Source organism: Hemicordylus capensis, chromosome 1 (genome assembly GCF_027244095.1).
Source record: "Hemicordylus capensis ecotype Gifberg chromosome 1, rHemCap1.1.pri, whole genome shotgun sequence".
Lineage (NCBI taxonomy): Eukaryota > Metazoa > Chordata > Lepidosauria > Squamata > Cordylidae > Hemicordylus > Hemicordylus capensis.
The window spans coordinates 334,058,250-334,072,171 of NC_069657.1; the positions used below are offsets into that span (position 1 = coordinate 334,058,250).

The 13,922-nt window shown below is 48.7% G+C and overlaps 1 protein-coding gene and 1 long non-coding RNA gene across 10 annotated transcripts in view; one reads left to right on the top strand and one right to left on the bottom strand.

Moving 5' to 3' along the window:
• TUBE1 (tubulin epsilon 1) overlaps nucleotides 1–9,077 on the bottom strand; it is a 36,788-nt gene extending 27,711 nt beyond the window's left edge. Inside the window, exons 1-5 of one of the 8 annotated variants that reach the window (XM_053308119.1) lie at nucleotides 8,879–9,077; nucleotides 8,660–8,733; nucleotides 6,489–6,541; nucleotides 4,834–4,891; nucleotides 1,709–1,824 (exon numbers count right to left, since the gene is read on the bottom strand). In XM_053308119.1, coding sequence (XP_053164094.1) covers nucleotides 1,709–1,824; nucleotides 4,834–4,891; nucleotides 6,489–6,541; nucleotides 8,660–8,733; nucleotides 8,879–8,903 — 326 coding nt within the window. In that variant the 5' untranslated portion in view covers nucleotides 8,904–9,077. Of the gene's footprint in view, nucleotides 1–1,708; nucleotides 1,825–4,399; nucleotides 4,511–4,833; nucleotides 4,892–6,488; nucleotides 6,542–6,674; nucleotides 6,893–8,342; nucleotides 8,542–8,659; nucleotides 8,734–8,878 lie in introns of those variants that run through there. The other 7 variants (XM_053307848.1, XM_053308300.1, XM_053308028.1 and 4 more) reach the window with 7 other exon arrangements.
• Nucleotides 8,539–13,922, top strand: part of LOC128350355 (uncharacterized) — a 37,775-nt gene continuing 32,391 nt past the window's right edge. For both annotated transcript variants that reach the window (XR_008319295.1, XR_008319302.1), the window contains exon 1: nucleotides 8,539–9,228. This is a non-coding gene — a long non-coding RNA (uncharacterized LOC128350355). The remainder of the gene's footprint in view (nucleotides 9,229–13,922) is intronic.

The following is a 13,922-nucleotide window of genomic DNA, read 5'->3' on the forward strand; positions in this document are numbered from 1 at the left end:
GTGTCGGTGTCGAGAAGTTGGTATTGAAGGCGCCGCCGTCTCCTGTCTATTCTCCCTCGACGCCGAGTGGTCTTGATGTGGAATCTGTCGAGACAGCGGAGTCAATGGAGACTGGTGAGGTGTCAGCGCCGGGGATAAGGAAGCTGCTCGCCGTCGAGGGATGACGTAATTCTGTAGACCCAAAGGTGAGGGAGTGTGCTCCACAACTGGCTCTAACTGCTTCTGCTTCTTAGGTGGTGGCTCCTACTTTGAAAGCTTTTCCCTGTGTTTCCTCTTGTGGCTTGAATGGCGATCCTCTGGTTGCTTAAAAGGGGCTGATGTAGTCGAGGTCGAAGCGGTCGATGCCACAGCTTTCGATGTTGTAGCCCTTGATGCAGAAGCACTCGATGTCGGGGCCTTTTCTGCCGATTTCGAGGAACCAGCCTCCTTCGGGGTCTTAGACTGCCCTTTCGGAGCAGGACTTGGCACAGTACTCTCTGTAGCCATCTTAGGCACCAGAGACTCCTCAAGCAAATACACCCTAAGGCGTACTGCACGATTCTTTAAAGTCTGCTTGCTAAAAGTAACGCAGACCAAGCAGGATTTTGTGTCATGCCTCTCATCTAAACAGAACAAGCAGAGGGCATGGCCGTCTGTTGAGGAAATCTTCCTGCGGCAGTTGGTGCACCGCTTAAAGGTTGTCTTGTCCTTCCCAGACTTCCCCGAGCCATCTGTCTTACCAGATCTCTCGGTCATTTTCGAAGATTAGTCGTCCGTTCCGTTGTCAGAGGAAAAAATCAGAGATTGCAACAAATGCGAAGGGGTGTCCGTGAGGGAAGCCGAGTCCATATGCAAAATTCAAGTCAAATGATCCGAAATAATGCCAAGTCCAAAGAAGTATCCGTAAGAGTTGTCAAAGTCCGTGTCCAAAGTTCAGAAGTCCAAATAAATGAAAAACAAACTTTCTTCGAGGAGCAACTATCTCTTACTGAGTACTGATCGCAATGGAGGTCAGAAAGAAACTGATTGCAGAGACGCCCAACCTGTTTTTACTGTTTGATATGATTTTAAGATTGTAAATGTTATTTTTATGGAGTTTTATTGTATTTTAACTTGCGTAAACTGCCTTGGGATATCTTATATATACATTAAATAAAATCCCTTATTTTATTAATAAAGAAATTTACTTTTTCTTTGAACTTAATATCAGCAACTTTATTCTTCTGTTGTGCCTGTTTTTTTCCTGAGAGCTCTGCCAACTTACATTTTTTACTCTTGTAGAAATTATTAAAAAGTTGTTAGCACTGCTTTTGCACCACTATGTCTTACCTATTTTATTCAAAACCTTCCCCTTTTCGCTATAGTTTTACTCAAAGGCATTTTTATAAAGCTGGAATTTCTTCGGCATAAAGGTCCATCTGTTTTCCTTGTTCTCTTTGGTCAGCTGTTCATACCCCTAATTAGATTACTATTTCAAATGAAGAAGCACCAGGAGCAGTAACATAATACATTTTAAAAGGAGTAAGAGAAATACATATTGGCAGAAGAATTACTAGTTTGTGTTTTAAAGTTTTCCTCAAGGCAACAACAACAAAAAGCTAACAATGTGCTCATTTATTCCAGAAGTTACAGAAAGAGTACAAACGGCAAACATAAAAGAATTCTGCTTTCAACTTCTAATTTATATCATTTTTGTATGAAGACTTTATGAAATAGAATTTATTCTCACCAGTTGTTCCCTGAGCCAGAAACATCTGTGATCAGCTGCTTGCTATCAAAGACATCTCTTAATGGCCCCTGCAGAATTTCATTCACAACACCCTCTTCCATGTCAATCAGCAAGGCCTTAAGGGATTAAAAAAAAGAGAAAAATTAGACTCACCCAGAATTGTGTTTAAAACAACACTCTACAAACTGAATTGAAAAGATAGATAAAAGATACTTTCTAAGCTTTAATTTTCATATACCCTTTGACTAAAGAAATCAACTGCAGAAAAATGCATCTTAATTTCCTAGCCCCAGATGAAATTTAATAAAGGATAATTTTAGCTACCCTGATTTAAAGCAGCTTAAGTATTAAATGCAGATAGGCAACACAAGAGATTTAAAATAACTTGTATACTGAAGAAACATGTCCTCCCTTCCCCAAGAAAACCAAACAAACAAACCTGATGTCATAACCCACTTAATCTCCTTTTCATAATGGTTCATAATATATACACATGAGGTTCTTTTACTCTTTTCACATTCAACATGATTTCTAAACCCTCTGTTTCTTTCTGACGTTTCTGCGATTAGTCTTTTAAACAATGACATTCAAATCAAGAATACTTTAGCAGGAAGCAAATGTATTCCAAATAAAACAATACTACTAAATCAGTGTTGATATGCCACTAATGGCATGTTTTCCCTTAATATATTAAAAGATTTTAAAAGCCAACCATGGCAATCTGCTGTTCACAGGGAGGAAGAAACTAAATCCTGTCCTGCCTCCTTGATTGATTTGTACTTGTACTTATTTTCTAACTGGGCTTGGCCAGCATAGATTTTGTAGCTGGATTCAGATAATGTACAACTTACTACATACACCTTCCAAATCCAGTTAAGAATGTGTATGGAAGTCTTTTCATAAGACGAGCCTTGCCAGATCAGGTCCAAGGTGTATCTAATCCAGCATCCTGTTTACTACAATGGCCCACTAGATGCCTCGGGGAAGCACGCTCCAAAAAGTGTCCCGCTGTGGGAGAACCAGTTGCAGTAGAACAATCCTGCTGTTGCCCCGCGGCAACTGGTATTCAGAAGCATCTTGCCTCAAACTCTGGAGGTAGCCTATAGCCATCAAGACTAGTAGACACTGATAGACTTGTCCACCATGACTTCCTGCTTCCACATGGTATGGTTTCTAGCTTTACTGGGATATTGTCTCTAGGGAATATCGTGCTTAGGTTTCTTGATCTTATGACTTGTTTCCCCCCCAATGGTTAAAATGTTAATTTTTGAAAGCCACTATCTTTAATATTCAGGGGGCTCAGGAAATCCACTAGTCTACTTGTCTGTGATGTGTGAAAAATGATGCTTGATGAGTGAAAAAAATCCTGATGGGTAATGTATAAGCATACCTTGATGAGTAAAAGATTTTTGTATGGCTGGTGAACAGAGCCAACATTTTTTGACCCCAGTTAATACTGATCTCCAGCCACACCAATTCTTTGACATGCTGAAACAGATTTTGCTTTGAGAAAATAGAAAAACAGTACAACATATACCTCTATATATTTGTAACTAGTGAAGCACATTATTTGAGATGTCCTGCTTTTGAAAGGGTGTGTGTAGGAAGTTCTACATTGCAATATCTATAATATAAAGCTGCTTGGGCCTCACTGACTGACTGGCTGACACAAAACTCCCAGATCAAACCACAAAAGATAGAAACATGTTGTTTTTGCAGGTAGGTTCCAGACCTTGCCTAGAGTAATTCCTAACACCACAAAAATTACTTTCCCGGAAAACCTTTCCCATTGAAATGCAGAGGGAATGAGCCCTTATAGAACAACAAAAAGACTAGAATCACACCATCAATATGCTTGCAAACTACAAGCCCTCACTGACTTACTCGCTGCCTGCCTGCCATGAAACTCCCAGATCAAGTCACGAAAGATAGAAACATGCTATTCTCTCAGGTGGGTTCCAGACCTCAGCCACACCACCACAAAAATCCAATACCCTGGAACAATTCATTAATGCTCTGAAAAATGCGGAACAACTCTCCCATGGGAAAGCATGAGGAATGATACCTCATAAACAGAGAAAAATACTAGAGACACAGAGAGATAAGGTGGTCATATGCTTGCAAACTGAAAGCCCTTTTACTAGTGTGTGTGTATACACTTTCACACAAACAGAGACAGAGAGACTATTTTGCCCCTCTTTGCATACAGGCACAGAAATCATGCTTGAAATGCTCAATGTTGTTCTGAATATATACACCAACATTAATGCTGACACCTCAGTATTCAAACCCAAGCTGGGTTTGGCTGCTCATGTGCATGGATCGATCCCAATCCCAGTGCTGCCCTCGCAGGTAGCCCAACTTTTTCCTTCGGCCTTGGCCAGGATTTAAGGGTGCCAGCGTGCCCTTCACCTTGGCGCCAGGGCTGTGTGTATGCTTGGACTGCACAAAGCGCGAGCATACATAGAGTGTCTGGCACCGAGAGCACCCAACTCCGGAGGGAATACCCTAATGCACTATGCTCGTTATGTGGTGCACTGTGGGATTCCTGGGGGAAATGAGTCCTGGCCTCTACTAATCTGCGCAGATCGTGTGGGTGTGTGGCACCGAAGATTACAGCCACTGTCATCTGGTGGAAAGGTAGATTCATCCCTGACTACTCCCCCTTTGTCATGTGAATAGCCTTTGTACCTTTCCCGATCCTCTTGATATTGTAGCTTGTTCTTGAAATATAGTATGTCAAACTGAACAAACGTTCATTCCGATTTCTCATTCTTCAAGGGCAATATTGTCTCCCTCTCCCTGCACTCCCCCTATCCAAAAATGGGAACAGGGATTGATTTTGTATTCACATTTGTAGGACTATGCCCTGGACAAGTATATTAGATTTCATTCTAATATCCCAAAAGTTCAACTGAGTTATTCCATTACAAACATACAGCCAATCACATGCCTAATAACAGACAAGTGGAATCTGCTCTACTGTACAGCAACTCTATATCCAGTTGTGATGAACATCATTTTCAATGGGAAAATCATGCTAACTGTGTTTTATAATAAAACCACAAAGTGATATTTCATAAGCATGCAATATATAAGAACTGACATAAGGGATTTTTCCTTACACGTGCTTTCAAAGAACAGATTTTTCCTTTGCAAATGTCAGCACCATCACCATCTGTTCTAGAAAAACCAGGAGTAAAATTAATAAATAAAAAGCCACGAGGAAGTCTGCATGTAAAATGTCAGGATACTATTACAATTATTTTCTGTTTCCACCGAAGTTTAACATTAATTAATAAAGTTTTTTTTATTAAAAAAAGAGTACAAGCACAAAGTTTGCCTGCTTTGTAAGCATCCTTGCTTTTCTTCATTTTATAGCTGATGTAAAATATAGGAAAATACTAGTAAAGGTTTTCCAGGCATAAAAATAAAGTGAAGGAAAAAACAATACTTGCTAAACTTCTGCTGTAATGCTGGCACAGGAGCACAGGCACTTTAAAAAACTAACATGCCAAACAACTGTTAATACTTGGCTATCAGCAGATATTCTGTAATTTTTGTTAAATTAAAATTAGTGAAAATGCATCATGCTGATTGCACGTAACACCACAGCCTCCACAAGCAGTTTTAAACAAGTAAGTTAAACAGGTCCTAAGCGTAAAGTGCCTCATCTTACCATCTGACATGAACACAAAAAGTAGATAGCGCTGAGGACTTAAGTGCAATGGCTTTTGCTCCAGAAGAGGTAAAGTGTGCCATAAAGTCGATTTCGACTCCTGGCGCCCACAGAGCCCACAGGAGGGGTTTACCACTGCCTCCTACTGCGCAGTCTGAGATAATGCTTTTCAGCATCTTCCTATATCGCTGCTGCCCGATATAGTACCAGTGGGGATTCGAACCGGCAACCGTCTGCTTGTTAGTCAAGCATTTCCCTGCTGAGCCACACATATTGTGGTACTGTAACAGTGCAATGTAGTACCCAGCACTTCTGCAGCAGTTCAAAGTAGTGAAGCTGCACTGTGGAAGGCAGTAAGAAGAATGCTGAGGTCAAGATAGGAATAGTAACACATTACACTGTCCTATATATTAAGGACTCTCCCACTAGTAACCAGACTGAAAAATGTGAATCTTACTCCTATATGATTATTACTAAGTTTTAAAGCACAAGTCAGATACATAAGTAAAAATGCTAGAGCAAACATTTGGCGTATAGGATTGTCACAGATACATAAGTGACAATGCTACACACCATTTTTTTTTAATTTTAAAAATCTTTATCTTGCTTTTCTTTGAATAAATCCAACATTGCTCACAACAAAAATTAAGTGTCCTTCATTTGGGACACTAAATCAAAATACACAGCAGTAGTTGCCAAAAATAAACAACCCAATAGAAACATGGTAGAGCAAAATAATTCATGGCAAAATAAAGAATACAAAAGCAGGATCAACTGACCCAAGAGGGGTTTCATCTGGTGCTTGAAAGCAGTGAGTGTTGGCATCAAGCAGGATTCACAGGTTTGGAACCATTAGTGAGAATGCATCATGTTCTGCATGCAACACCAGAGACTCCACCCTGCTAAAGTCCTATGCTTGTAAATTCCCAAGGAAATGAAACACATTACAGGATTGTCTTGTATGACATACTGTAAAATGCCAAATAGCTTGCATTAGTGCAAGTGTTAAAGCTATAGGATTCCTCTACATGTATTCTACATCATTTTAAGAACAAAGGGGATTTGTTATAACTTTAAAGTGCTTCTAGAAGAAAAACTTACCTAGTATCCACATTTCTAAAGAAACTGCTTAATGCTTCATCATAAATCCCTTTCTGGGGAGAAGAAAAGATGTTGTAAATAAATGCAGTGTGAAACTTTGGAGATTCTTTGTGCTAAGGTTACAACAGACAGACTTTGCAGTAATTTAACTCTTTGAGCAATACACCCGCTTAATCTTCCAAAGACCTTCATTGTGGCTGCAATGGCAGAGCGATGGCACTGGGATGAGTTGAGGTCTGGACTGTGGTGGATTCTGGGATTGGCTAGTGATGAGCTGCAATGATGGTCTCCTATTCACCATTACGTTTCTTAAATTCTGCATTATCGTTTCAAGTATTTAGCACTACTTAGGCTCATACTACTTATGATTTCCTGCCCCTCCGTTGCAAGTCACCATGCAATCTCTGCAGGTAAATAAAATTCATAAGAAAATTTCAGTTCTTACATCTTACTTCCTAACAGCAACATGGTAAAGGAGCATTTTCACATGCAACAGTAACTTTTCCTTCAAAAGCAAAACATGGGCAGCAAACCAGCCCAAGAGCTTTAAACAAATTAGTCAGGCAGCTAAGGAGGAAGCATTCCTGCCAACCAGCATTTCTTCCAACAGGGAATCCCAGCTGTTGTTGTTGACTACAACTCCCATAATCCCCAAGCAAAAGCTATTGCAGCTGGGGATTCTGGGAGCTGTAGTCAACAACATTTGAGACTCCCTGTTAGGAATGGGCCTGGACCGGTCCGGAGGCCATTAAAATAGCCTCCGGACCGGTCCGAACCTGGGCGGTCCGGTTGGGGGGATCCCTTTAAGACGTGATGTGCACGCGCGCGCAAAGGACTCCTGGGATTTCAAGCAACGTCGGGGAAGGGGCGGCAGGGAGGTGTCCTGCCGCCCCAATTACTCTACGGATTACGGGCGCCAGAGAGGGAAAGCGGCGGGAGCGGTAAGTAAACCCTCCCGCCGCTCTTAAAGGGACCCCCCCACCCCAGTGCCAGACCGTAGTTGGCGGTTCCGTGCACACCCCTACTCCGTTAGAGAGAACACTGCTGCCAACTAGGGATGTGCATGGAACTGACAGGGGTGGGGCAACTTTAAGGGTGGGGCAGGGTGCACTTACCTCTTCCTCTGCTTGCTTGAAAACTGGTCCGGCGGGGGCGGCAGTGTGCTTCGCTACTGCCCCGTCCGCTCTTTGGATGGGAAGTAGGCGAAAGTAGATTGTGTGCTACTTCCGGTCCAAAGAGTGGACGGGGAGGCAGAAAAGTACGCTGCTGCCCTGCCAGACCAGTTTTCAAGAGAGCGCCAGCAGGGGAAAAGCAGAGGGCAAGGTAAGGGCAGCTTCCCCCACCCTTAAAGTTGTCCCACCTCTGCCTTCAAACCCTTCGAACTGCCCAGAGCTTGAAACTGTTTGGAGTCCCATAAAAGGGCCTCCGAACAGGTTCGTGCACATCCCTACTGCCAACATGTCCCTGTTTTCCCATCAGGTGAATGACGTGTTGGCTGGTATGAGGAAGTTCAACATTTATTTCACAGAAAAGCACCCAACCCAGTCACAGTATTTCCTGAAGATTTAAGCAGCATTATAGTATTATGGAGTGCATTACTGAAACAACTATAATGTTATCTTAGATCATCATTAAAAGCTAGACATAGAGCAAAATGCAGCAGTCTGCAGCAATGGAAGGGCTGCAATGCCTCACGGTGGTTTTGGAAGAGAATTACAGCATCTGGCAGCGAGGGTGACAAGATTACGTGTGCTATAGGCATATGTCGAAACAGATCTTAAAGTCACAACACTAGGACAAAGCCAGGAAAAAACCGGGCCATATCTGGTCCTACATAAAGCGTGGTCGACATACCAGGACAAGGAAATAGTAATTATCTATTTCCAGACACGAGGATTTCATCTACGGTTTTAACCCAGCAGCCATCTTAACCTGTGTGCTGGGAGAAAGTGATAACGGAGCCCCTGAAGAAGCAGCAGCACGCATGCGCCCGCAGCGAGAATTCGGGCGTTTATTCCTCGCCGCTGAGCAATCAAGCCATTGAGCGGGAGCCAAAGGGGGAGACGGTTAATGCGCGCGCAGGAATAACGGGCAGAGGAAAGAGCGTCCGGTTGCGCCCGCGCGCTGACTGGCCTTAAATATCCCTTACGAGGGTGGGCGGGGCTTGTTACCTTGTTGACGGCGGCGTGTTCCCGCAGAGCCAGGTCCCAGAAGCGGCAGCCGATCTGGTTTCCGCATTGACCCACTGCAGGGGAATGAGGGATAGAATAATTTAAAAAAACAACACGATCAGGTGATCGGTCGCATAGACTGGGGAGAGTGGGGCAAGCAGGGAGGCCCGCGGCATGGGGAGAAGAGCAATAATGGAAAAAGAGGCTAAACGTGCTCACCCTGTATCACTACTGACTGCGTCATGGCCGCTGTTTGCGAGGCACCTGTCGCTAGGGCTACTTGAATCAATAACCCTGCCCGCCTAGAGTGGGCCGCCCGAAAGCACCTCGGGGGAGAGTGGACTCCAGGCGTCCCGTTCCCAGGCTGAGCGGCGCATGCGCGAGTCGCGACGCCTCTACCAGCAACCTGGACGCTAATGCAGCGGAGAACAGACGCCTTGGGTTCTTACTAGGAGCGCACGCGCCGCACTGCCTAACGGCCCCGCCCCTGCTCTTTTCCGCTCTCCCGGTTCTAACGGCGGCTTGCCTGAAGTCACCGCTCAGTCACGCACACCCTCGTTTACTTGGAGGTATTGGCCGTTCGCTTTGTTCTTTTCTCGTGGTCATACTGATGATCTGAGGCAAGGGAGGCGGCGGTTCTTGCACTGTTCGAGTACAAGCAAAGCCACACAGGACTACCGGCTCTGCTCATTCCTTGCCCTTTCCGAAATCCCTACCTCCACATAAAGGGAGGGGAGGCCCAGTCTCCTTAGACACGGTCCACTCGCTAATGCAGTGCAGAATTCATTGTCGTCCCCCGCCCCCAATCCATCTATCCATAAACTGGTATAGAAAAGGGAGGGGAGCAGGAGGAGGAGCCAACCGACAGTTGTTATACGGTTCAACTGTTTATTTTAACTAACTGAACCCGCACAGAGCATCTGTGCGGTAGTTCACTTCCTTTTGGGGGTTAGTTGGGAATATTTGTTTGGCTGGTCCTCCCACAGCTCTCTCGCTCGCTCTGCCCCCCCACCGCCTCTCTCGCTCGCTCTGTTGCTCCCCCGTGCCTCTCTCATATGCTCTTGCCCCCCCAACAACAGCTCTCTCGCTTGCTCTGCGCCCCGCCACCTCTCTCGCTTGCTCTGTCTCTCCCCCGCGCCTCTCTCACTCTCTCTGTCCCCCCACAACAGCTCTCTCGCTTGCTCTGCCCCCCACCGCCTCTCTCGCTCGCTCTGTCTCTCCCCCGCGCCTCTCTCACTCTCTCTGTCCCCCACAACAGCTCTCTCGCTTGCTCTGCCCCCCACCACCTCTCTCGCTCGCTCTGTCTCTCCCCCGCGCCTCTCTCACTCTCTCTGTCCCCCCACAACAGCTCTCTCGCTTGCTCTGCCCCCCACCGCCTCTCGCTCGCTCTGTCTCTCCCCCGCGCCTCTCTCACTCTCTCTGTCCCCCACAACAGCTCTCTCGCTTGCTCTGCCCCCCACCACCTCTCTCGCTCGCTCTGTCTCTCCCCCGCGCCTCTCTCACTCTCTCTGTCCCCCCACAACAGCTCTCTCGCTTGCTCTGCCCCCCACCGCCTCTCTCGCTCGCTCTGTCTCTCCCCCGCGCCTCTCTCACTCTCTCTGTCCCCCACAACAGCTCTCTCGCTTGCTCTGCCCCCCACCACCTCTCTCGCTCGCTCTGTCTCTCCCCCGCGCCTCTCTCACTCTCTCTGTCCCCCCACAACAGCTCTCTCGCTTGCTCTGCCCCCCACCGCCTCTCTCGCTCGCTCTGTCTCTCCCCCGCGCCTCTCTCGCTCGCTCTGTCCCCCCAACAACAGCTCTCTCGCTTGCTCTGCCCCCCCACCTCTCTCGCTCGCTCTGTCTCTCCCCCGCGCCTCTCTCACTCTCTCTGTCCCCCCACAACAGCTCTCTCGCTTGCTCTGCCCCCCACCGCCTCTCTCGCTCGCTCTGTCTCCCCCCCGCGCCTCTCTCACTCTCTCTGTCCCCCCACAACAGCTCTCTCGCTTGCTCTGCCCCCCACCACCTCTCTCGCTCGCTCTGTCCCCCCAACAACAGCTCTCTCGCTTGCTCTGCCCCCCCACCTCTCTCGCTCGCTCTGTCTCTCCCCCGCGCCTCTCTCACTCTTTCTGTCCCCCCACAACAGCTCTCTCGCTTGCTCTGCCCCCCACCGCCTCTCTCGCTCGCTCTGTCTCTCCCCCGCGCCTCTCTCACTCTCTCTGTCCCCCCACAACAGCTCTCTCGCTTGCTCTGCCCCCCACCACCTATCTCACTCTCTCTGTCCCCCCAACAACAGCTCTCTCGCTTGCTCTGCCCCCCACCACCTCTCTCGCTCGCTCTGTCTCTCCCCCGCGCCTCTCTCACTCTCTCTGTCCCCCCACAACAGCTCTCTCGCTTGCTCTGCCCCCCACCACCTCTCTCACTCTCTCTGTCCCCCCAACAACAGCTCTCTCGCTTGCTCTGCCCCCCCACCTCTCTCGCTCGCTCTGTCTCTCCCTCGCGCCTCTCTCACTCTCTCTGTCCCCCCACAACAGCTCTCTCGCTTGCTCTGCCCCCCACCGCCTCTCTCGCTTGCTCTGTCTCTCCCCCGCGCCTCTCTCACTCTCTCTGTCCCCCCACAACAGCTCTCTCGCTTGCTCTGAGCCCCCACCGCCTCTCTCGCTCGCGCTGTCGCTCCCCGCGCCTCTCTCATATGCTCTGTCCCCCACAACAGCTCTCTCGCTTGCTGTGCCCCCACCGCCTCTCTTGCTCGCTCTGTCTCTCCCCCGCGCCTCTCTCACTTGCTCTGTCCCCCCACAACAGCTCTCTCGCTTGCTCTGTCCCCCCACCGCCTCTCTCACTTGCTCTGTCTCTCCCCCGCGCCTCTCTCGCTCGCGCTGTCTCTCCCCCGCGCCTCTCTCGCTTGCGCTGTCTCTCCCCCGCGCCTCTCTCATATGCTCTGCCCCCCCACAACAGCTCTCTCGCTTGCTGTGCCCCCACCGCCTCTCTTGCTCGCTCTGTCTCTCCCCTGCGCCTCTCTCACTCGCTCTGTCCCCCCACAACAGCTCTCTCGCTTGCTCTGTCCCCCCACCGCCTCTCTCACTTGCTCTGTCTCTCCCCCGCGCCTCTCTCGCTCGCGCTGTCTCTCCCCCGCGCCTCTCTCGCTCGCGCTGTCGCTCCCCCGCGCCTCTCTCTCTCGCGCTGTCGCTCCCCGCGCGCCTCTCTCGCTCGCGCTGTCGCTCCCCGCGCGCCTCTCTCGCTCGCGCTGTCGCTCCCCGCGAGCCTCTCTCGCTCGCGCTGTCGCTCCCCTGCGTGCCTCTCTTGCTCGCGCTCTCTCCGCCGCGCCTCTCTCGCTCTCTCTCTCTCCCCCCTGCGCCTCTCTCTCTCTCCCCCTCCCCGTGCGCCTCTCTCACTCGCTCTGTCTCCCCCGCACGCCTCTCTCGCTCGCGCTGTCTCTCCCCCGCGCCTCTCTCGCTTCTCTGTCTCTCCCTCCCGCGCACCTCTCTCAATCGCTAGAGTCTGCGGCCACCACCGGTCGCCAGGCCAGGCCCGCCGGCGTGGGCCGGCCAATTCTCCTACTGCCCCAGCTTGCTCCCGCCTCCATTTCCACCTCTTTCTCTCTCTTTTTCTCTCTCTCATTCGTGCCTCCCCCCGCCTCCGCTTTTTAGCCTGCTTGTGTTTTCCCTGCTGGCCATTGCCGCATGCTCCTTCCTCCAGTCCCTGGAGTCGGGCCGCCAAGCGTTCAGCCAGCTCCTTCCTGCAGCCCTCCTTCTAGAGAGCATCTTCCGAAGAGGCCAACTGTTTGTCTCTGCCCAGCCAGGCTCTTTCTCTCCCCTCCCTTCTGCCCCAGTCCATTCAGTTCTCCTCTCCACTTGCATGCTTTCCTTCCTTCCTTTTCCTCCCCAAACGGCCACTTCCCTACGCGGCCAACCAGCCAATCCGGCACCTCCACCGCCCAGCCAATCCGCTGGGTTGCCAGGACACATCCCCACAGAGGCACGTCTATGAGAATTAATATAATAGAAGATACAAAATAGCTGCTGAAGCTAGTGCAAGAGTAGCAGTCACATTCCATGATGAGAACATAAGGAGAACAGCCCTGCTGCTGGATCAGGAGGCCCAACACTCATTTAGTTCAGCATCTTTAGTTCAGCTTCTTCTCCCAGTGAAACCGGAAGGGTCGTGAAGTAATGATCGTGAAGTAAGCATGCTTGAGTCAGATAATGAGGGCTGCAGTCATACACACGCCTACTTGGGAGCAGGGGTGTAGCTAGGGGAAAGGGCAGGGGTGTTCACCACTCTCCCGAGCAGCCCCTCGGAGTGAGTGAGATAATGAAGGAAATAGGGAGGGGTGGAGGTGGCGGGCCCTCAGGAGCTCATCCGCTCATCCAGTTTGCATAACACAAATTCTCCAACTTTATTGAATACACAAATACACTATGCACAACGTTATTGCATAGCTCTCATGTTTGCTCGAGATAAATGATACTGAGTTAAAAACTACCACCCACCACACTCCACTCTACGACACCCCTTCCCCCGCACGTGAAGCTATACATTTGCTGCAATCCTAATTATTCTCTATGAGGAATTCAAAAACACTTTAACAATTCACCAATAATCAGAGGAGTGTCCAATTGCTTTGGGGTTTTGTGGGTGGTAGGCACCCCATCTTTCTACCACCCACCCCGCTTTTGTGCCCCTAGGTGCTCCACAATAGGGAATATGGACTGGTTCGGGTCCCATTATACTCTATGAGAAAAATAATTAAAAATATTTCAAATATTCATAAAAAATCATAGGGGTGCCTTATTGCTTCGGGGTTTGCATGGTTGTTGGCACCCATGGGTGCTCCACAATAAGCAATAATGGGCTGATTGGAGTCCCATTATATCCTATTAGAAAAAATAAAAATAATTTTCAAAAATTCATAAAAATTGTACGAGTGTCCGATTGCTTTGGGGTTTGGGTGACAGGTACCCCTGGGTGCCAGCTACCATCCTACCAATTTTTGGGTGTCCGAACTGGTCCGAACCGGTTCGAATTCGAACCGAACCAGGGGGTGGTTCGAACAAAACCAAAACCGAACCACCCCCTCCTGGTTCAAACCCGGTTCGAAACTGAACCGGGCAAACCGGTTTTGTGCACATCCCTACCCCTGGTTTGAAGAGCAGTAGATGATGGCACTAACTGCACAGAATTTTGTAACCATGTGATTAAGTTTGATTCATTCTCCACACCAAGTGACCAGCTGGGTTGATTTCTCTCCTTGTGAAAGATCTGAGTACAGTATAAAAGACTATGAGGCT